Source organism: Echiichthys vipera (assembly GCF_963691815.1).
Source record: "Echiichthys vipera genome assembly, chromosome: 19".
NCBI lineage: Eukaryota > Metazoa > Chordata > Actinopteri > Perciformes > Trachinidae > Echiichthys > Echiichthys vipera.
Window position 1 is genome coordinate 11,406,103 of NC_139844.1, and position 14,968 is coordinate 11,421,070.

Consider the following 14,968-nt stretch of genomic DNA (forward strand, 5'->3'; position numbering starts at 1 on the left):
AAACAGTCACCAAAAAGCCAAGAGATTAGAAAATAAAAACAAGGTCAAAAAGAGTGAGGCCGGTTTGAAATACAAAAATAAAAGGGCAGTGCAAGACATCAATTACTATTTGATTTAATAAAAGAAGGCAGCAAACACAAAAGTCTCGTCTTTAGAAAAGTCTTTTTTACTAATAGAAAATGAAGGGAAAAAAGTAAATTCATTTTAGAAACGGTCAAATTGTAGAGTTTGTAGTGTTAAATTGTATTTAAATATTATCTGTTAAATTCCTTTTGTCTGTATTTTTTGACTAATTTTACTTTTTTTATTTTTGAATTGTATTTTATTGTTATTTATTTATTTGAAATGTATAAAACTTGAAGGACAAAAATTCCCCAAACATGAATAACAATAAAAGAGGCATATCAAACTCAAAATACAAATTGCCATAGACAACTTAAATAAGCTACATAGATAAGTATAACATGTTCTGAATGAAGTAGGAATTAGTTTTAATTTAAATGGCCTTAGCCCATAACTCAAACAATTAAATCATAATCCTCATATGCACACCTCAAACAACTATCCAGTACTAGATAAACACTGATAAATGCTCTTGGAAATAAGAACCTTGATTGTAGACTGTAAGATGAAGTTGCATTTATTGATTATTGCAAACATTCAGTCTTTGAACAGTAGAATCAGACAAATACATACACACTGACATCATCAGTGCACACAGAAAATGCCAGATGTTTTAGGTTTGATTCACTGATGATAAAAATCTAGGAGAGATGGATGTCTATCTGTGTAATGTGATTATCACTTTCAGCACCTCCTCCCTGTGCATATTTCAAACTGGGGCTGAGGTTGTGATTATCATCAGTATTGAAGACATCAGTGGGATTCTTGTCTGCGTGGGGTCTGGGGCGGGGGGCTCCAGAACTGAGTGATATTTTCGCTGATTGTTATGACCCCACACTGTCAACACAGCATCTATTCCTGTCTCTGCGTCCATGTTAATGACACCAACTGTGTGTGCATGCACATGTGCGGCGAGGAGTTGTTTAAATAGTCAAAACAGCTGGGTTTTTGGAGTCTAACTGATGGTTGTGGTGAAGTGAGAGTGATTACGTTCAGAGCAGGCATCTGTATGTATCTGTGTGTGTGTGTGTGTGTGTGTGTGTGTGTGTGTGTGTGTGTGTGTGTGTGTGTGTGTGTGTGTGTGTGTGTGTGTGTGTGTGTGTGTGTGTGTCTGTGTGTGTGTCTGTGTGCATACATTTGCATTTGTGGGTGTCTCACAGCAGAGGGATGTGTGTTATCCATTAAAGAAAATGGGGGAAAATTTCTGAATGTAGGGCAGGGGGCTCATTGAGGAAGGATGGGGGGTTGAGCTGTTCCACTCTCTCCATCCTGGAATGTACTCCCAACCTCCACAACCCCAACTCTAGATGCTTTTAGACTATGTCACCAACCAGCTATGTCTTCCAGTAGAAGATACTTGTATTTTGAGCAAAAGCCTCTTTAGCAGATATATATTGTCACAGGGAGTTCCTGTAAGTAGTACAACTAAGGGTTTTCCTAGCCTACACAATCCATGCTGAGTGGATAACTTGAGACCACTGATTTGATTAAAGCATTCATGCATTTGAACCAAAAGACAAAGCTGAACTTTTCCTGGATCTCCATCTCAGTTTTTCACCAGTGGTCTTAGATTGAGCTCCAGAAGTGCTTCTGTAGTGGATTACGCACCTTGCTAAAGGGCACACTGACTGGTAACATCCCCAACTCACATATCCATTGTGTGTCTGTAGATTTTTAAAGGGAAATTACTGTTTTTATAAATTCCACCTCTTCAAATTTGTAAGAGAAGTATGTTAAAGCTCCCATATTGTATACTGTAGAAAGCAAGTAGAAGTGCTGTATGAATGTTGTAAAAGTATCAAATCACTCAATCCACAGAGAAATGCACACAGCCCGTATTTAGAACGTGTGCCGTCAGGACTTCAGTAAGATTTAATGTTACAACTACACTGTATATAAGTAGAAATTGGCGCTAGAGTGCGGTTACAGTCATTCCCAGGCTAACCCAGTCAGAGCAGACTCCCCTTTGGGGAGGGGGGTTTAAAGAGACAGGTGCTAAAACGGAGCGTTTCAGGGTGAACAGTATGAGAAAAATGTGTTTTACACATGTTAACATGCTTTAATGTTTGTGGAAACCTAAAAATACAAGTATGAACCTGAAAATGAGCACAATATGGGACCTTTAAAGCTTCATCCATATGTCACGTATGTGTTTCAACGCTTATTTTTATGGCTGCACTATTACATGTAAAAGAAAACAATCTAGATGCCTTGTGCATTTGCATGCCTTTTAGGAAAATGAATGTAAATCAATGGCTATCTTGAAGGTGGGGGTTTAATTTAAAACATTTGCTTCAGAAAATTGTATACAGTCATGTAATTTAGATTAGCTCTTAGTTAATGGGCTTAAACTTTCAAAACCAGGGATGGGCTCCTTTAAGCCTCCTTTACAGTTACCACAGTCCCAGTGTATGTTCTTACTTCTAGTAAACACACCAACGCTCTCAACAAAAGCTAATAAAGTAGGAGAGGAGGTTAGATTGCCCAGACCACACATAAAACTAGACAGAGACAGCACAGACCACCAGTCCCTTAGTAGAGGTCACATTACCATGTCTACTTTGTATACACACGGTGAGAATGAATGTGGTAATCATGATCTATGACCGTTCGCAGTCATGCAATCACGCATGCATTTGGACATGTAGACACTCATGCAACCTCTCATTTTCACAATGCGAGGTCGTGGTAGTGCATTCATTTGTGGAAAGCCTGGTTCAGGTCTGGGAAGTTTGCATCTCTCTAACACACACACTACCATCCTTATACTCTGCCATTCTCATCTAAACAATACACACTTTTATCTGTATATAGAACATACAGTCCATCTCTTGCATGTGAGGCTATCAAATGTGCACAAACGTACACAAACACACACACACACACACACACACACACATATTCAAGTCCAATCAGCTGCTGTCAGCTGGATACTGTTAGAGTGTTATGCTGGGGGTTGGTGAAGAAAAGGAGAAGGGAGAAAGAGGAGGAATGCAATATCAACACCTTCAGCTTCTGCCCTATTCACCTTGCTTGTTGTTCTGCAGGAATGCCATTAGCTCAGTGGAAAAGCGTTCATTATGTGAGACTCTGTGTGTCTATAAGCATGGATTTGAGTTTTGGGGGCCTTGCCTTTGTTTGTGCATGTGTATCAAGTGAATGGTGGTTCTCAGGCAGCACTTTAATGTTGTAGATTAAGTAGGTACTGGCTGTGTGCTGATTGAAACCAGACTCTTTCGCTCAGACTTGCACATGCTCATGTGTGCCAGCAGCACATTGTTTTGGTGCACCCTTTTTTCTTCCTTCTTAAGACAACATTATCACCCAAAGTGTACTGCAGTTTACCCTCTATTCATTGGATACATATCTGATTAGAAACAAACCTCTCCATATCTTTAGTAGCTGCTAATGAATTCCATCTCCTGTCAAAAGTGTCTGATGTACACACAAATGCTTTCTCTCACACTCCATCGTTCACTGCAGTTTTATGAAAATACAGTAAATCTCAGTCAGACTTGGGTCACGATGCACATCATTCTTGCTTTACACAGGATAGAGTATAGAGTTATTTAGGTGAGTGTCACTGCATTAAGACTATTCAACTTAGTATTCATCACAGTAAAGTCATATTGTAGATTAAACTGTCTTTATTTGTGCCAAAATCTCAGAGAGCTGAAGCAGACCAAGCATTAAAGAATGCCCTAAAACACTGGCCCAGGTCTGATCCCATCTCGGATTTAGCATGGTTTAATATTTTGTTATATCCCCTCTGGCTTACAGGGCTTTGTCCCAACTGTGTTCTGCACCGGTCAGCACATGGCCCACAAACAGACACTCAGACACGCACACACACACACACACACACACACACACACACACACACACACACACACATATATATACACACACGCTGGCCTGCGGAGCCCAGTGAAAACAAAGCCGGGCTCTGCCAGTGTAAACACGGCCTATTGTTATGGGCACTCTTTCCCGCCTCGTATCTTCGCTCCCTGTGGCGGTACAGGGCTCTGAGAGGTACAGCACTGGCACGGGTCCCGTTTAGTAGAGTTATATTAAGACTCATTTGCTATGCGTTTATGTGACCGTGTCATTATAATGCAGGCTGTAGAGTGTGATTTATATCCTTGGTTTCTCTCCCTTGCACTCCTCTTTCTCTCTTTTACTGGTTCAGTTTTTACTGCTTGGCTCCTTGAGTGTGGTTTGCGGCCGTTTGCTTCGAGACGTTTTAGCTTTTTGACAATTATTTTTAGACAAGCAGCAGTCAATTTACTATAATGTACCAGCTTCTGCCAACAAAGTCACTAAGCCCATAGAAAAACATGGGAAATGGCTGTTTGGAAGCATATACTGTATATTCTCATGTTTAACAAATTAGGACTGTGTGTGTGTGTGTGCACATGCATCCATTTGTTTTCTACTTATGAACATGCATCAGGTGTGGTGGATGTATCAAAGTTATGTGTCCCTTGATTGTGCAAAACTGTGAGTGTGTGTGCCACATCATGGCGTCTCTCAGCTGTGACCCTGGGCCACATGTGCAGCCAATTAGGGCCAATCAGAAGGCTGTAATCAGGGCGTGGCGTGGGATGGTGGCAGCATGGCCGTGGGGGGAGTTTTAAGACACATGATTAGTGTGTCAGACTGATGGGAAAGGACAGGGGGAGCTGCCGGGCTGAATCTTATTTCTTTATTTCTCTGCGTTTTTCACCTCCACATGTTTGTGTAGTTTGTGGCAACCACTCTTGGATAAAATGGGGTTTCAGGTTCTTGGGTTTTTAACCTATTTAGGTGACAGATTGGTGTGGTGTGCCACATGAGATGATGCAATTACAGAAATGTATTTAAATGTAAGAATATATGTTTCTAAAGCTGGAAGGTCATCAAACACCCTATGAATTCTCCTGATGCAGTATACGGTGAACCCGTCCAAGCAGATTAAAACAAAGACCAGAAATCATTTACTACTCCTATGAGTCTGGCATCAACCTCCCGCTCCTTTTGCTCATGGCAAGTGGAAAAGCAAAGGCTGGAACCAGATTCAGCAGAGCCCTTTGAAGTCTGCGAGTTTCAGTAAACCAGCTTTATTGATTGGCTCTCAGATTTCCTGCAGTAAGATACGATCAAAAACTTCCTCCTCTCACATGTGTATCGCTCCGTACAGCTCTCTCTGTTGAGTTGACAAAAGATGTTTGTATGGCAGACTGAATTACAGAGTACCAGAGAAGTTAACCAGTAACTGCAATCATGGGCTGCACTGCAGTTAGAGAAAGCATTTGCACGTTTAGTAAGTCAGTGTTTTAAGGAATACATTATTCAACTTTGAGCCCAGTTAAGCAATTAGAGTGTGCAGAGTCACAGCAGTGGCACTATATGGACACAGCTTTAATTGTGTGTGAGTGCTAAAACCTCCCTCATGCTAAAACCTCCCTCATGCAGTCTCATTTAAAACAGGTTTTACTTTGGCGTTACAACTATAATCCTGGGGTACACTTGCCATTTACTTATACTAATATGTTAGTATTGACATTTTTATTGACATTCGAGTCTTTACATTTTTTTTACTTGGCTGAAGAAATAATTGATAGGTAGAATATGTGGATATGTATACTAACTTTCCTACACCTGCAGTGGCCTTGTATAATTAACATCCAACTCTTTCAGTGAGTCCCTGCAAAGAGAAATGCATATTTCAGGACTGGCTTTTCTTTAAATTACAGCACAACCCACAACTGCTGCAAGTTCATAATCTTTTGTATCAGAAAAATAGATTTAGCAAGATGCAGTGGAGCTTAGGTAGCAACCAGACAACTTTTAGAATCTTTGTCATTATGTTTCATGAAGGCAGCTAGCTAGCCATGTAGGCAGATGCCATCCTATTACCTTACATTACCCAAAACAACATCCATCTTTACTGAAGGCAAATGCTGTATGTTATAAAATAATATGTACAGTAAGTGTTAGTAGTAAGATGTTGCTGCTCAGTCTTTTCATCATCGATTACGATTGGAAAAATATTGTGTAATAAGTAATAAATATATTGTAATGGACAACTTGGACCACTACCGGAATTTAATGAGTGTATATTCATCAGCCTTCAAACAAATAGTAAATTTTTACTTAATCACATATCATATTTCAGAATTAGTGCTTCTGCTGTCAGCAAAACCAGGCAGCTGATTATTCTTCACTGCCTATTTGTTTGTCCAGAGAGCAATGAAAATACAAGAATGGCAGACGGACAGACAGTCATCTGTTGAGCAGTAAATCACCGCTGATCTGACAGGGCAGACAAACACAGTGACCGGAGCGTGGCCCGGCATCCCAAAACCACATGTGAGCGGGCAGGAATGTATAGTCCACTACATTGTGGGTTTGTGTCTATGGGGAAAGAGTGCAGACTCCCTGACTCACAGGACACTGTGAGGTTGGGGGATGTGAGGGGGTGAGGAGGAGGAAAGGGGTAGGGGTGGGGGGCAGCATAACTTTCGGGAATCAGAGTGCAAGGTCAGGAGGAGTGTGTGAATCATGGCCATGATGCTGTCTCATTTGTAGCTTGTTACTTTTCCATCACAATATATTTGAGTTTTCACTCACATTTTAGCTCAAAGGAGACACAGTACGCTCATTTTCTGGTTTGTAACTGTATTTTCAGTTTCTACTGGAAAATGTTTAAATGCTTTAATGTGAAAAAACACAATTTTTCTCATTCTGTCTGTCTGAATATATCTGTATTCACCTTCTGTCTGAAATGCTCCAACTGTAGCGGAAGTTTCTACCTACCCGTCTGTTAAGTCTGACGTACCATCCTTTCAAAATACGATTTCCGGGTCCAACAACAGACACAGCAGCCAAACATGTAAACAATTAAAGTCACCTTTAATGTCAGTTAGACATCTTTTTCATCCATAAGAAAGAGGTAAAATGACAATTACGTTGTTTTTTTAAAACTAAGATCTGTTCAAACATAAGGGAACACGGCACTGTAGCGCTTTAGAAATACGAAGCTCGGAACGACTTGGACCCGGAAATAATATTTTGAAAGGATGTTACGTCACAACTTAACAGCCGGATAGACCTTTTTAATGGAATTACATTGCTAGGCAACAACCCTGGTCCTTGTTAACTTCCTATCAGCTGATGTTGTTCACATTCACTGCAACAAGAAATAAACTAAGACACATATAGAGTGTTTATGTTTACATCTTTGAAAAGGTCTATGTAAAGTATAGATGTGACATCATAACCGTACAGAAGTCCTGACGGCTCTTTAAAGGCACAGTTTCTGAGATGGGCTGTGTGCATTTCTCTGTGGCTGAGCTTTTTGATTTCACAGTATTTATATGGCACCTCGAACTGTTTCATAATAAAGAAAGACATTATGGGGCCTTTAAATACAATGTTTGAGAGATTAGCACAAATTACAATCGCCCATGAAATATAGACTATAAAGGTGTGTGTCCATAAGGGAGGAGAGGATCTTCCCAAGTGGCAACAAAATCTGTTATTGCAGGTTTAAGTTGTACTCTCCAGGATCCGGCACAGGCTTTAAATCTATCTGGACACCAGAAATACAACAGTCTGCTCCTGTTTAATCATCAGCATCATTTCATTTGAATATTTGCCAATTTGTTGTTTTTCATTATTGACGTTCAGTTCAACACAGTCTGACACAGCGCTGTGAAAGGGAAACTACAGTTCTTAATGTAGCTATAGTCAGCTACTGTCAAAGAAACATGCAAACAAAACACATTCATGTTACAACAACAAATACTTTTAATAAGATGCCACTATCAGAAATCAGAAATCAGAAATCACATCTCTCAGTAACCCTCTGCCTGACACGCGTGACCGCGCAGTGCTGGACTCACGTGCACCCGCCACTGTCTGTGTCATGTCCATGGCTCGCCACCCCGGATCAGAGGGTTTTTTATGAGCAAAAAGAAACAAAAACTGTTTCAATGATTAGTTGACAATTTTTAGTCGGAGACACCTCTACAAACTGTAAACCCTGAGGGTGCGGTCTGTAAAATATCTATGTGCTGTCATTTATTTTGGAATATTTGCAAATATACTGCCTATACTGATATATCTCTGATAAAGGAATACAAGCAGATAATATTGCCTACTCTATATATTGGTCAGGCTCTGTGCAGAACTGGAATATAAATGACTGCTATGCATTAGACAGCATCTAATTATCCTGTATGTGTCTTTCCTTGATTCCCTCGCCCCCACACACCCCTCCTTATGCTCCACCTATCCTTCTCTTTGAAGTTCCAAAGAAGTTGCTCCAGGAGCACGGACCCAGACCGCCGTCGTACTCCCCTCCACCCAGCACCCATGACCCCAACATAGTGGGAGACAGCCCTCCGGAGGGGAGCTCAGTCAAAAGCCCCGACGCTGTTCCAGGTGAGCCGAACAACATAAGCTTTTTCACTCTCACACACACTAACTGACACACACTCACGGCCTCCCATGGAGAGCAGTTAACACTAAACAGTCCCAGGGCCTCCCAGGTATCAAGAGAAACAGTAACTCAGGTCTCAAGTCAGGGCATATATGTATGTATATTTAAAGTCACACGGGTTCAACTGTTTCCATATGTATCCAAGCAGAGCCATCGGTTTGGAGCATTTAGGATCATTGGTCTTAAAAATATACTGCTTTCCAAGAGCCAATGATGTGACCACAGTCTAAATCAGGCTGCTGTACTGAGAGAAAGAGGGAGAAGACAGAGCAAGAACAATGAAATGAAAGAGTGAAGGGAATAAAAAGGAGACGCCAGCAAGGAAGGAAACTTAAACAAAGCTTTATTCATGAGGGATGGTGGCCTGGGTCCAGCACACTAATTACTCTGCTCAGCTACCGGCGCTGTACTGATTAGGAGGATAGACGAACGAATGAGGAGTTAAGAGAGGGAGCGGCCAGGAGACGTATGCTCTGGTGCTGGCAGTTCCTGACGCATGAATGGCTTCACTTCCTTGCACTGACGTCTTCAAACACTTCACTTAAAGCTCATTGAGAAAAACCTGTTTCCATCCTTGGTATCCCGAACTTCTTAGTTCAGTCTGCGTTCATGTTATCACTTTGCGAACATACTCCTTAAAGGGAGAGTTCGACATTTTGGGAAAAAAGCTGATTTCTTGGCCAACTGATATGACCATTTATACGTTTTTAATTTTGTAAAGTCCCTGTCTTTTCAGTCATTTTTATACATTTCTCCATATATGTATTTATTTTCTTTCACATCATCATATCAACTGGAAATGATGTAGTTGCCCTCAAATTTCAGCCTGACTTATTTGTACTTTTGGGCTGTTGTAACTTTGGGGTCTTGTTCTAGAACTTAAAATAAAACTTTGTAGAAATTGACTGTCCATTAGAATGATTGAAGAGTTTAAACCAGTTTGTAACCCACAAGATTCTGACTTTTCTATGGTCTCCGTCTTTGGCCCTAACTGCTCATTGCTATGTTGTTTCTGCGCTGCAATTCCCAGAGATCATTTGGGATTTCTCCTTTGTTTTTCTTTTTCCTGGAATTTCCTTTCAGAGAAACCCTGTTGTTTTGTCCCTTGAGCCCCAATGCCAGCTTTACCTGGTCGTAACCACCCAGTTCCTCTTATATCTGTTCTTAACACACCTCTGCTGCTGATGCTGAAAACATAAAATACTACATGTCACTCTGACACATGTTTGAATGCCATTGAATCATTTACATTCAAAATAGATAAATGGAATCTTACTAATGTTAAAAGCATTCGATCAAAAGAGCAACTACCACACCTGCAATTGTGTGTTGTGGTCTGTTGGTTGAATGTTTGCTGATGTGTGCACCACAGCAGTGGGTCCAGGTGGAAACAGTTAACCTCCTCACTGAGCAATTCCAGTCTAAACTGCATTTATCAGATAAAGAGAGTCTGAAACACCTTGAGAGATCTACAATTAGAGGTCACCTTGTGTGTATGTGAGAGAGAGACAGTTCACCAAAGCATGCTCACCTACACGAGCGATTAATGTAAATGCCTGTGTTTATTTTTTAGGTTTGATTTTTTTCAGTGAGGCATTGTTTATTCATGGAACTACAGATAAAGTGGTGAAATATCCCATCTAAACACTTCAGGTTCAGGTTAACTAGATGCAACTAAACACCTAAATTAGTACAAACATAAGTAATCATATCACTCTGTGTCCCTTTGTTCTCTCATCTCAACGCCTTGACTCTTGCATACACAACACAAGTCGGCATGTAAACACCAAAATAAGTCGTACTGAAATCCACAGGGGGAAACAGTTGTTCTCATCTATAAATAGATCGTTCTCTGAGATTCTGCGGAAGCTTTTGAGATGTTGCCAAAGTGCAAACTTTTCCCATGTGGTGCTCCGTTCTCTTAATGACCTGAGTCAGAATGAGTTTGACAGAAGCGGATGTTGCATTATCTTCTGAATCACACAACTCTCTGTGAACATGTGTGCGTCTTTATGCGCGATACATCTTTTTAACAGAAGCGTATCTCCTGAAATTGAAAACAACTACGGGTGACTCGGCGGTCTGAATGCTGTAGTCACAATACTTCAGAGACAATACGCTCAGACTTTACTGTAAATGACCAATGCGTCATAATCTGACTGTACATGTGCTGATAAAAAATTTGAAACACGCTCCGCACTACTTGATCTTACAACGATAACCTCTGTGTCTAAATAAGTTTCAAATTTTAAACAAACTATCCTATTAGAATATAGTCTGCTCTGTGTTGTTCAAATGAACTTATCTGCTTTTACAGATAGGAAGAGGATCAGGGAGACTAACCCCAACGACGAGAAGTTTTCAGAAACTGGAGGAGGGGGAGGAGGTGGAGGAGAAAGTCCACTGCGACCCCCAGACATTAATCCTATCATCAACTCCACCCCTAGTTCCAACATGGCCCTCATCAGCAACGCACTGGCAGCCTACACTTACATTTCAGGTAGGAAAACATTTAAATAGTCTTGCATGATGTCACATTGCATGACACAGGTAAGTTGGAGACCTTAACCTGACCACTTTTCACTCTTAGACTTAGACTTAAACTTAGACTTCTCTTTATATATCCCTTTGGTATGACTCCCGCAAGGAAATTGAATTTCTAGTAGCTTACAAAAACACGTGGGAGGTATAAAAAAGTACAAGTAGTACAGTATAAGATATCCAAATAACTCTTAGCAAAATAAATACAGAAAGTAATACAGAAAAAAACGGTAAACAATAATCTCTTAGTTAAATATATATGAGGTAGATGTAAGAATACAGGTCAAATGAAATCAGATAAGTTAAATGTAAAGAAAATGTAAAGGATAAAATATGTATGACTGTATATGACAGTCAGGAAAAGATGAAACTCCACCACAGGGATTATTATTAGTCCAGAACAGGGCTGGGTTTAATATCCAAGGGTCAAATCAGCTCCCGATGACATCTCGGAAAGTCATACTTCCAACAGTGGGGTTTGATTGCATGCATTCATGTGTGGTACCTGTGTGCGGCACTCTTAAAGGTTGCAAACAAAAATCCTGTTTCCTTTTTCCTGGGTGGGTAAATGTGGGCCAGAGGAATGCTGATGTTAGGTCGAGATAACAGGTACATACACACACAACACACACTGTCATTCACCTGCTTCAGCCAGCTGCTTAAACAGACGCTGCAATAGTTTGAGTGTTTGGATACTTCCTGTTTTATGACCTCAAATAAACAGTTTATACTTAGTGAAATGCACAAGTTATACAGTCAAACAAACATGCACTGTAATGTGTAATAGCTGCTGCACCAGTCATTTTAAAGTTGCAGAGCAACTCTTCCCACTTATAGTTTATTTAAATCTATGAATTTACATTTTTACACATCCCACTGTAACTGTTTTAGCTTAACTCATTGCTCATTTAGTATTTCTTTCTATTTTATTATAGTATATTTGTTTTTTGTTTTTAAATCAGTTTTATTATGTCATCCTTGTCACTGCTGTAAATGAGGGAAACCTCAACGTCTCTCAAGCTGAAATAAAGGCCGTTGATTGATTGATCGATTGATTGGTTGATTGATTGATTGATTGATTGATTGATTGAAACCTATGTAAGGTCAGCTCACTCAGCCTTTTACACATTTTCTCACATTTGTAAGCTGCCATAAAGTTTAATATCTGCATTTATATCATGCATGCATTTTTGGGGGGAATATTACACCAATTAAAATACTGTATGACCTTTTTTTATTACCTAAACTGAATCTGTTTAAAACATGTTCAACTGATATACAAATCAGTAAGAAATGAACTAACTGTAGCACTTCCTGTTGTCTTTCTCCCCCGTAACAGATCACCCAGAGAGGGCCGCACTCTTCTTCGTCTGTGGTGTGTGTTTGGGCCTCTTCCTCACACTTTTCGCCCTGGTGGTCCAGATCTCCTGTCGCACCGACTGCCAGCCCCGCCAGCGGCCTCCTGCCAAGAAACGAGCGCGCCCGGCTGACTCGTCCTCCGATTCCAGCGACTCAGACTCAGACTGGGACACCACATCGGATCTGTCAGCGCGGCGGCACCGACGATTCGAACGCACGCTTAACATGAACGTGTTCACGTCAGCAGAGGAACTGGAGAGAGCGCAGAGGCTTGAGGAGAGGGAGCGAATCATCCGAGAGATCTGGATGAACGGGCAACCTGACATCCCTGGGACACGGAGCCTCAATCGGTATTACTGAGGACTGCTTAGGGGCTCTTTTATAGAAAGCTTATTTGACTTGAACAAAATTTAGGACGCACTTGGGTTGGAATGGGCAAGAGACATGGCCCTCATGAAGACTAACGCTTATCAGAACAGTTGAAGTTATTGCAGACTCGGGAAGAAAGCCCTCCCTCTCTGCTGGTTTGCGTATTCCTCTGGGTATCATAAGCTGTACCCCATTCAGTGAGAGAATAAGTTCCCTCTCTGCTTTGAAAGCTCACCTCTTTCTGCCGGAAGCGAGGGGTGAGAGGCTACAGTGCCTTGACCGTGACCTCAGCAGGCCTTTTTGAAGTGGGGATTTATGGGTTAGGTGCCTTAGAAACACATAGGCCTGTAGAGACTACAGAGTGACTGAAGGACCAAGGCCTCAGATGGGTCTGTTTTATACAGAACGTGAGTCACCTCCTGCAAAAGACTGTGACACTTGAAGCTTTATGCTCAGCGCCCTCCAGTATTCAAGTGTGGACTTTAAAGAGGGTTCGGCTTTTACATAAAGCAGAAAGAAGTGTGCTATGGGACAATGTAAGACAATCTTTCTACAGTGAATACCCTTGCTGCCTTTGAACTTTATAAAACCAAAAGATATTTTTGGGGAATTCATCTCAGCCCTTATGAAATCTATTTTATAATATTTAATAGTTTATTGATGTTGTGTATTTTTGTTCTCAAGTATGGTTTATTATGAGATATTTTTATACTTGGCGAAGGTTGTCTGGCACCTCAGGGATGCAATCCTAGTGTTTCTGCGTTTGGTTGATGTATTTGCTTTCTAAAAAAGGGGATCAGCCCATTTAAACAGCTAAAGTCAGCATTTAAAGAAAATAATTAGAAATATCATATAAAGAACCTCAAAGAGGTTTAATGATTTATTCTTATTTTTGATACAGTATGTTTAATTAACAGTGCAGTGCCTTTTCTAGCTGTTAAGTCACTGTTGTCAAGAGTGCAGCTGGTGTATAACCCAATAACTGGTGAAATGATCTATTAATTGGATATCCCAAATCTATCTTTATCATATATGTATTCCCTGTTTGTCCTTGCTGTTGCTTTGTTGAAGTGGAGCATGTGTAAAATCTGTTTCTATCACTCGTTGCACTTCCTGTTCTCCTGAATTTGCTAGAAATGATTCTTCAGGTCTTTTGTCAGCCATGCCTTTATTTCAAAGATGCAGCGCTAAACCAGATGCTTGTGGCGACCGCTGCTCATGGCCATCTGGAGAAGGAAACGGCACTGAAAAAAAGGTTCACAGTGGACATGCAACCTGCCTCTCTTCAATCATGTTGCCAGTATAATAAAATAAGCTATTGTCAATCCAGATCCCTTTGCGCTGCCCTGGATTCAAGCATAGAAATCATTATAGTTTTCATTAAAAAGCTTGGTATTTTTCTGACTGAGAGTTTCACTGAGAGTACACAGGACATATCGGGGTCATCCACATGAAGACTGCCACTCTATATAGATTTTATAAAGACAGTTCTTGTGTTTAATTTGAATGGGGTTAAAATGTGCCGCTAGCTGGTGATTTGAGACCAAAATATGACTCCTGTGTTAGGAATAAACTGTGTTCAAAATAACTTTGCCACTGTTTTGTTTAATCTAAAAAAAAGAAAATCATCCTGAAATGATGTTCACATGTAGCTGTTGAGCTCCATCAGTGACATGTATTAGTGTTTCTCGCCCCCTTGTGGTAAAGTTAGAGCTCTTCATATCTAGTGGATTAAATCCACTCATTTATGGTAAAGTTATTTAAAGCTATTGCTAATTATTTTCTTATATAACTACTTAAATTAATTGTAGACCATTGGGCCTATTAAAATAAAAACAATTTGATGTTATGGAGGATATGGTATTTTACTTTTTCAATTATTTTTGAATGTTTTGCAATATTATTTCATTATCATTCTAGGCATGAATTTGTTTCTCTGGGATTTCCAATCTGAATATAGTTTTCAGAAATATTTGTTTACTTTTTAAAAAATGTTGTTTGGAAGTTGTTGCTGTCGTGCCGTTTCCATGGATACCACACACTTGACACGGCGGAGCTGTCGCGTAGCTGTGTTTGAACACGGTGACAAAC

General features: G+C 40.4%; 1 protein-coding gene across 1 annotated transcript in view; it reads left to right on the forward strand.

Moving 5' to 3' along the window:
* eva1aa (eva-1 homolog A, regulator of programmed cell death a) overlaps positions 1 to 14,281 on the forward strand; it is a gene marked incomplete at its 5' end in the record, with an annotated part of 74,468 nt that extends 60,187 nt beyond the window's left edge. Inside the window, 3 exons of the mRNA XM_083933538.1 lie at positions 8,416 to 8,550; positions 10,926 to 11,108; positions 12,489 to 14,281. Coding sequence (XP_083789664.1) covers positions 8,416 to 8,550; positions 10,926 to 11,108; positions 12,489 to 12,868 — 698 coding nt within the window. The 3' untranslated portion in view covers positions 12,869 to 14,281. The remainder of the gene's footprint in view (positions 1 to 8,415; positions 8,551 to 10,925; positions 11,109 to 12,488) is intronic.
* Positions 14,282 to 14,968: the final 687 nt, after the last annotated feature.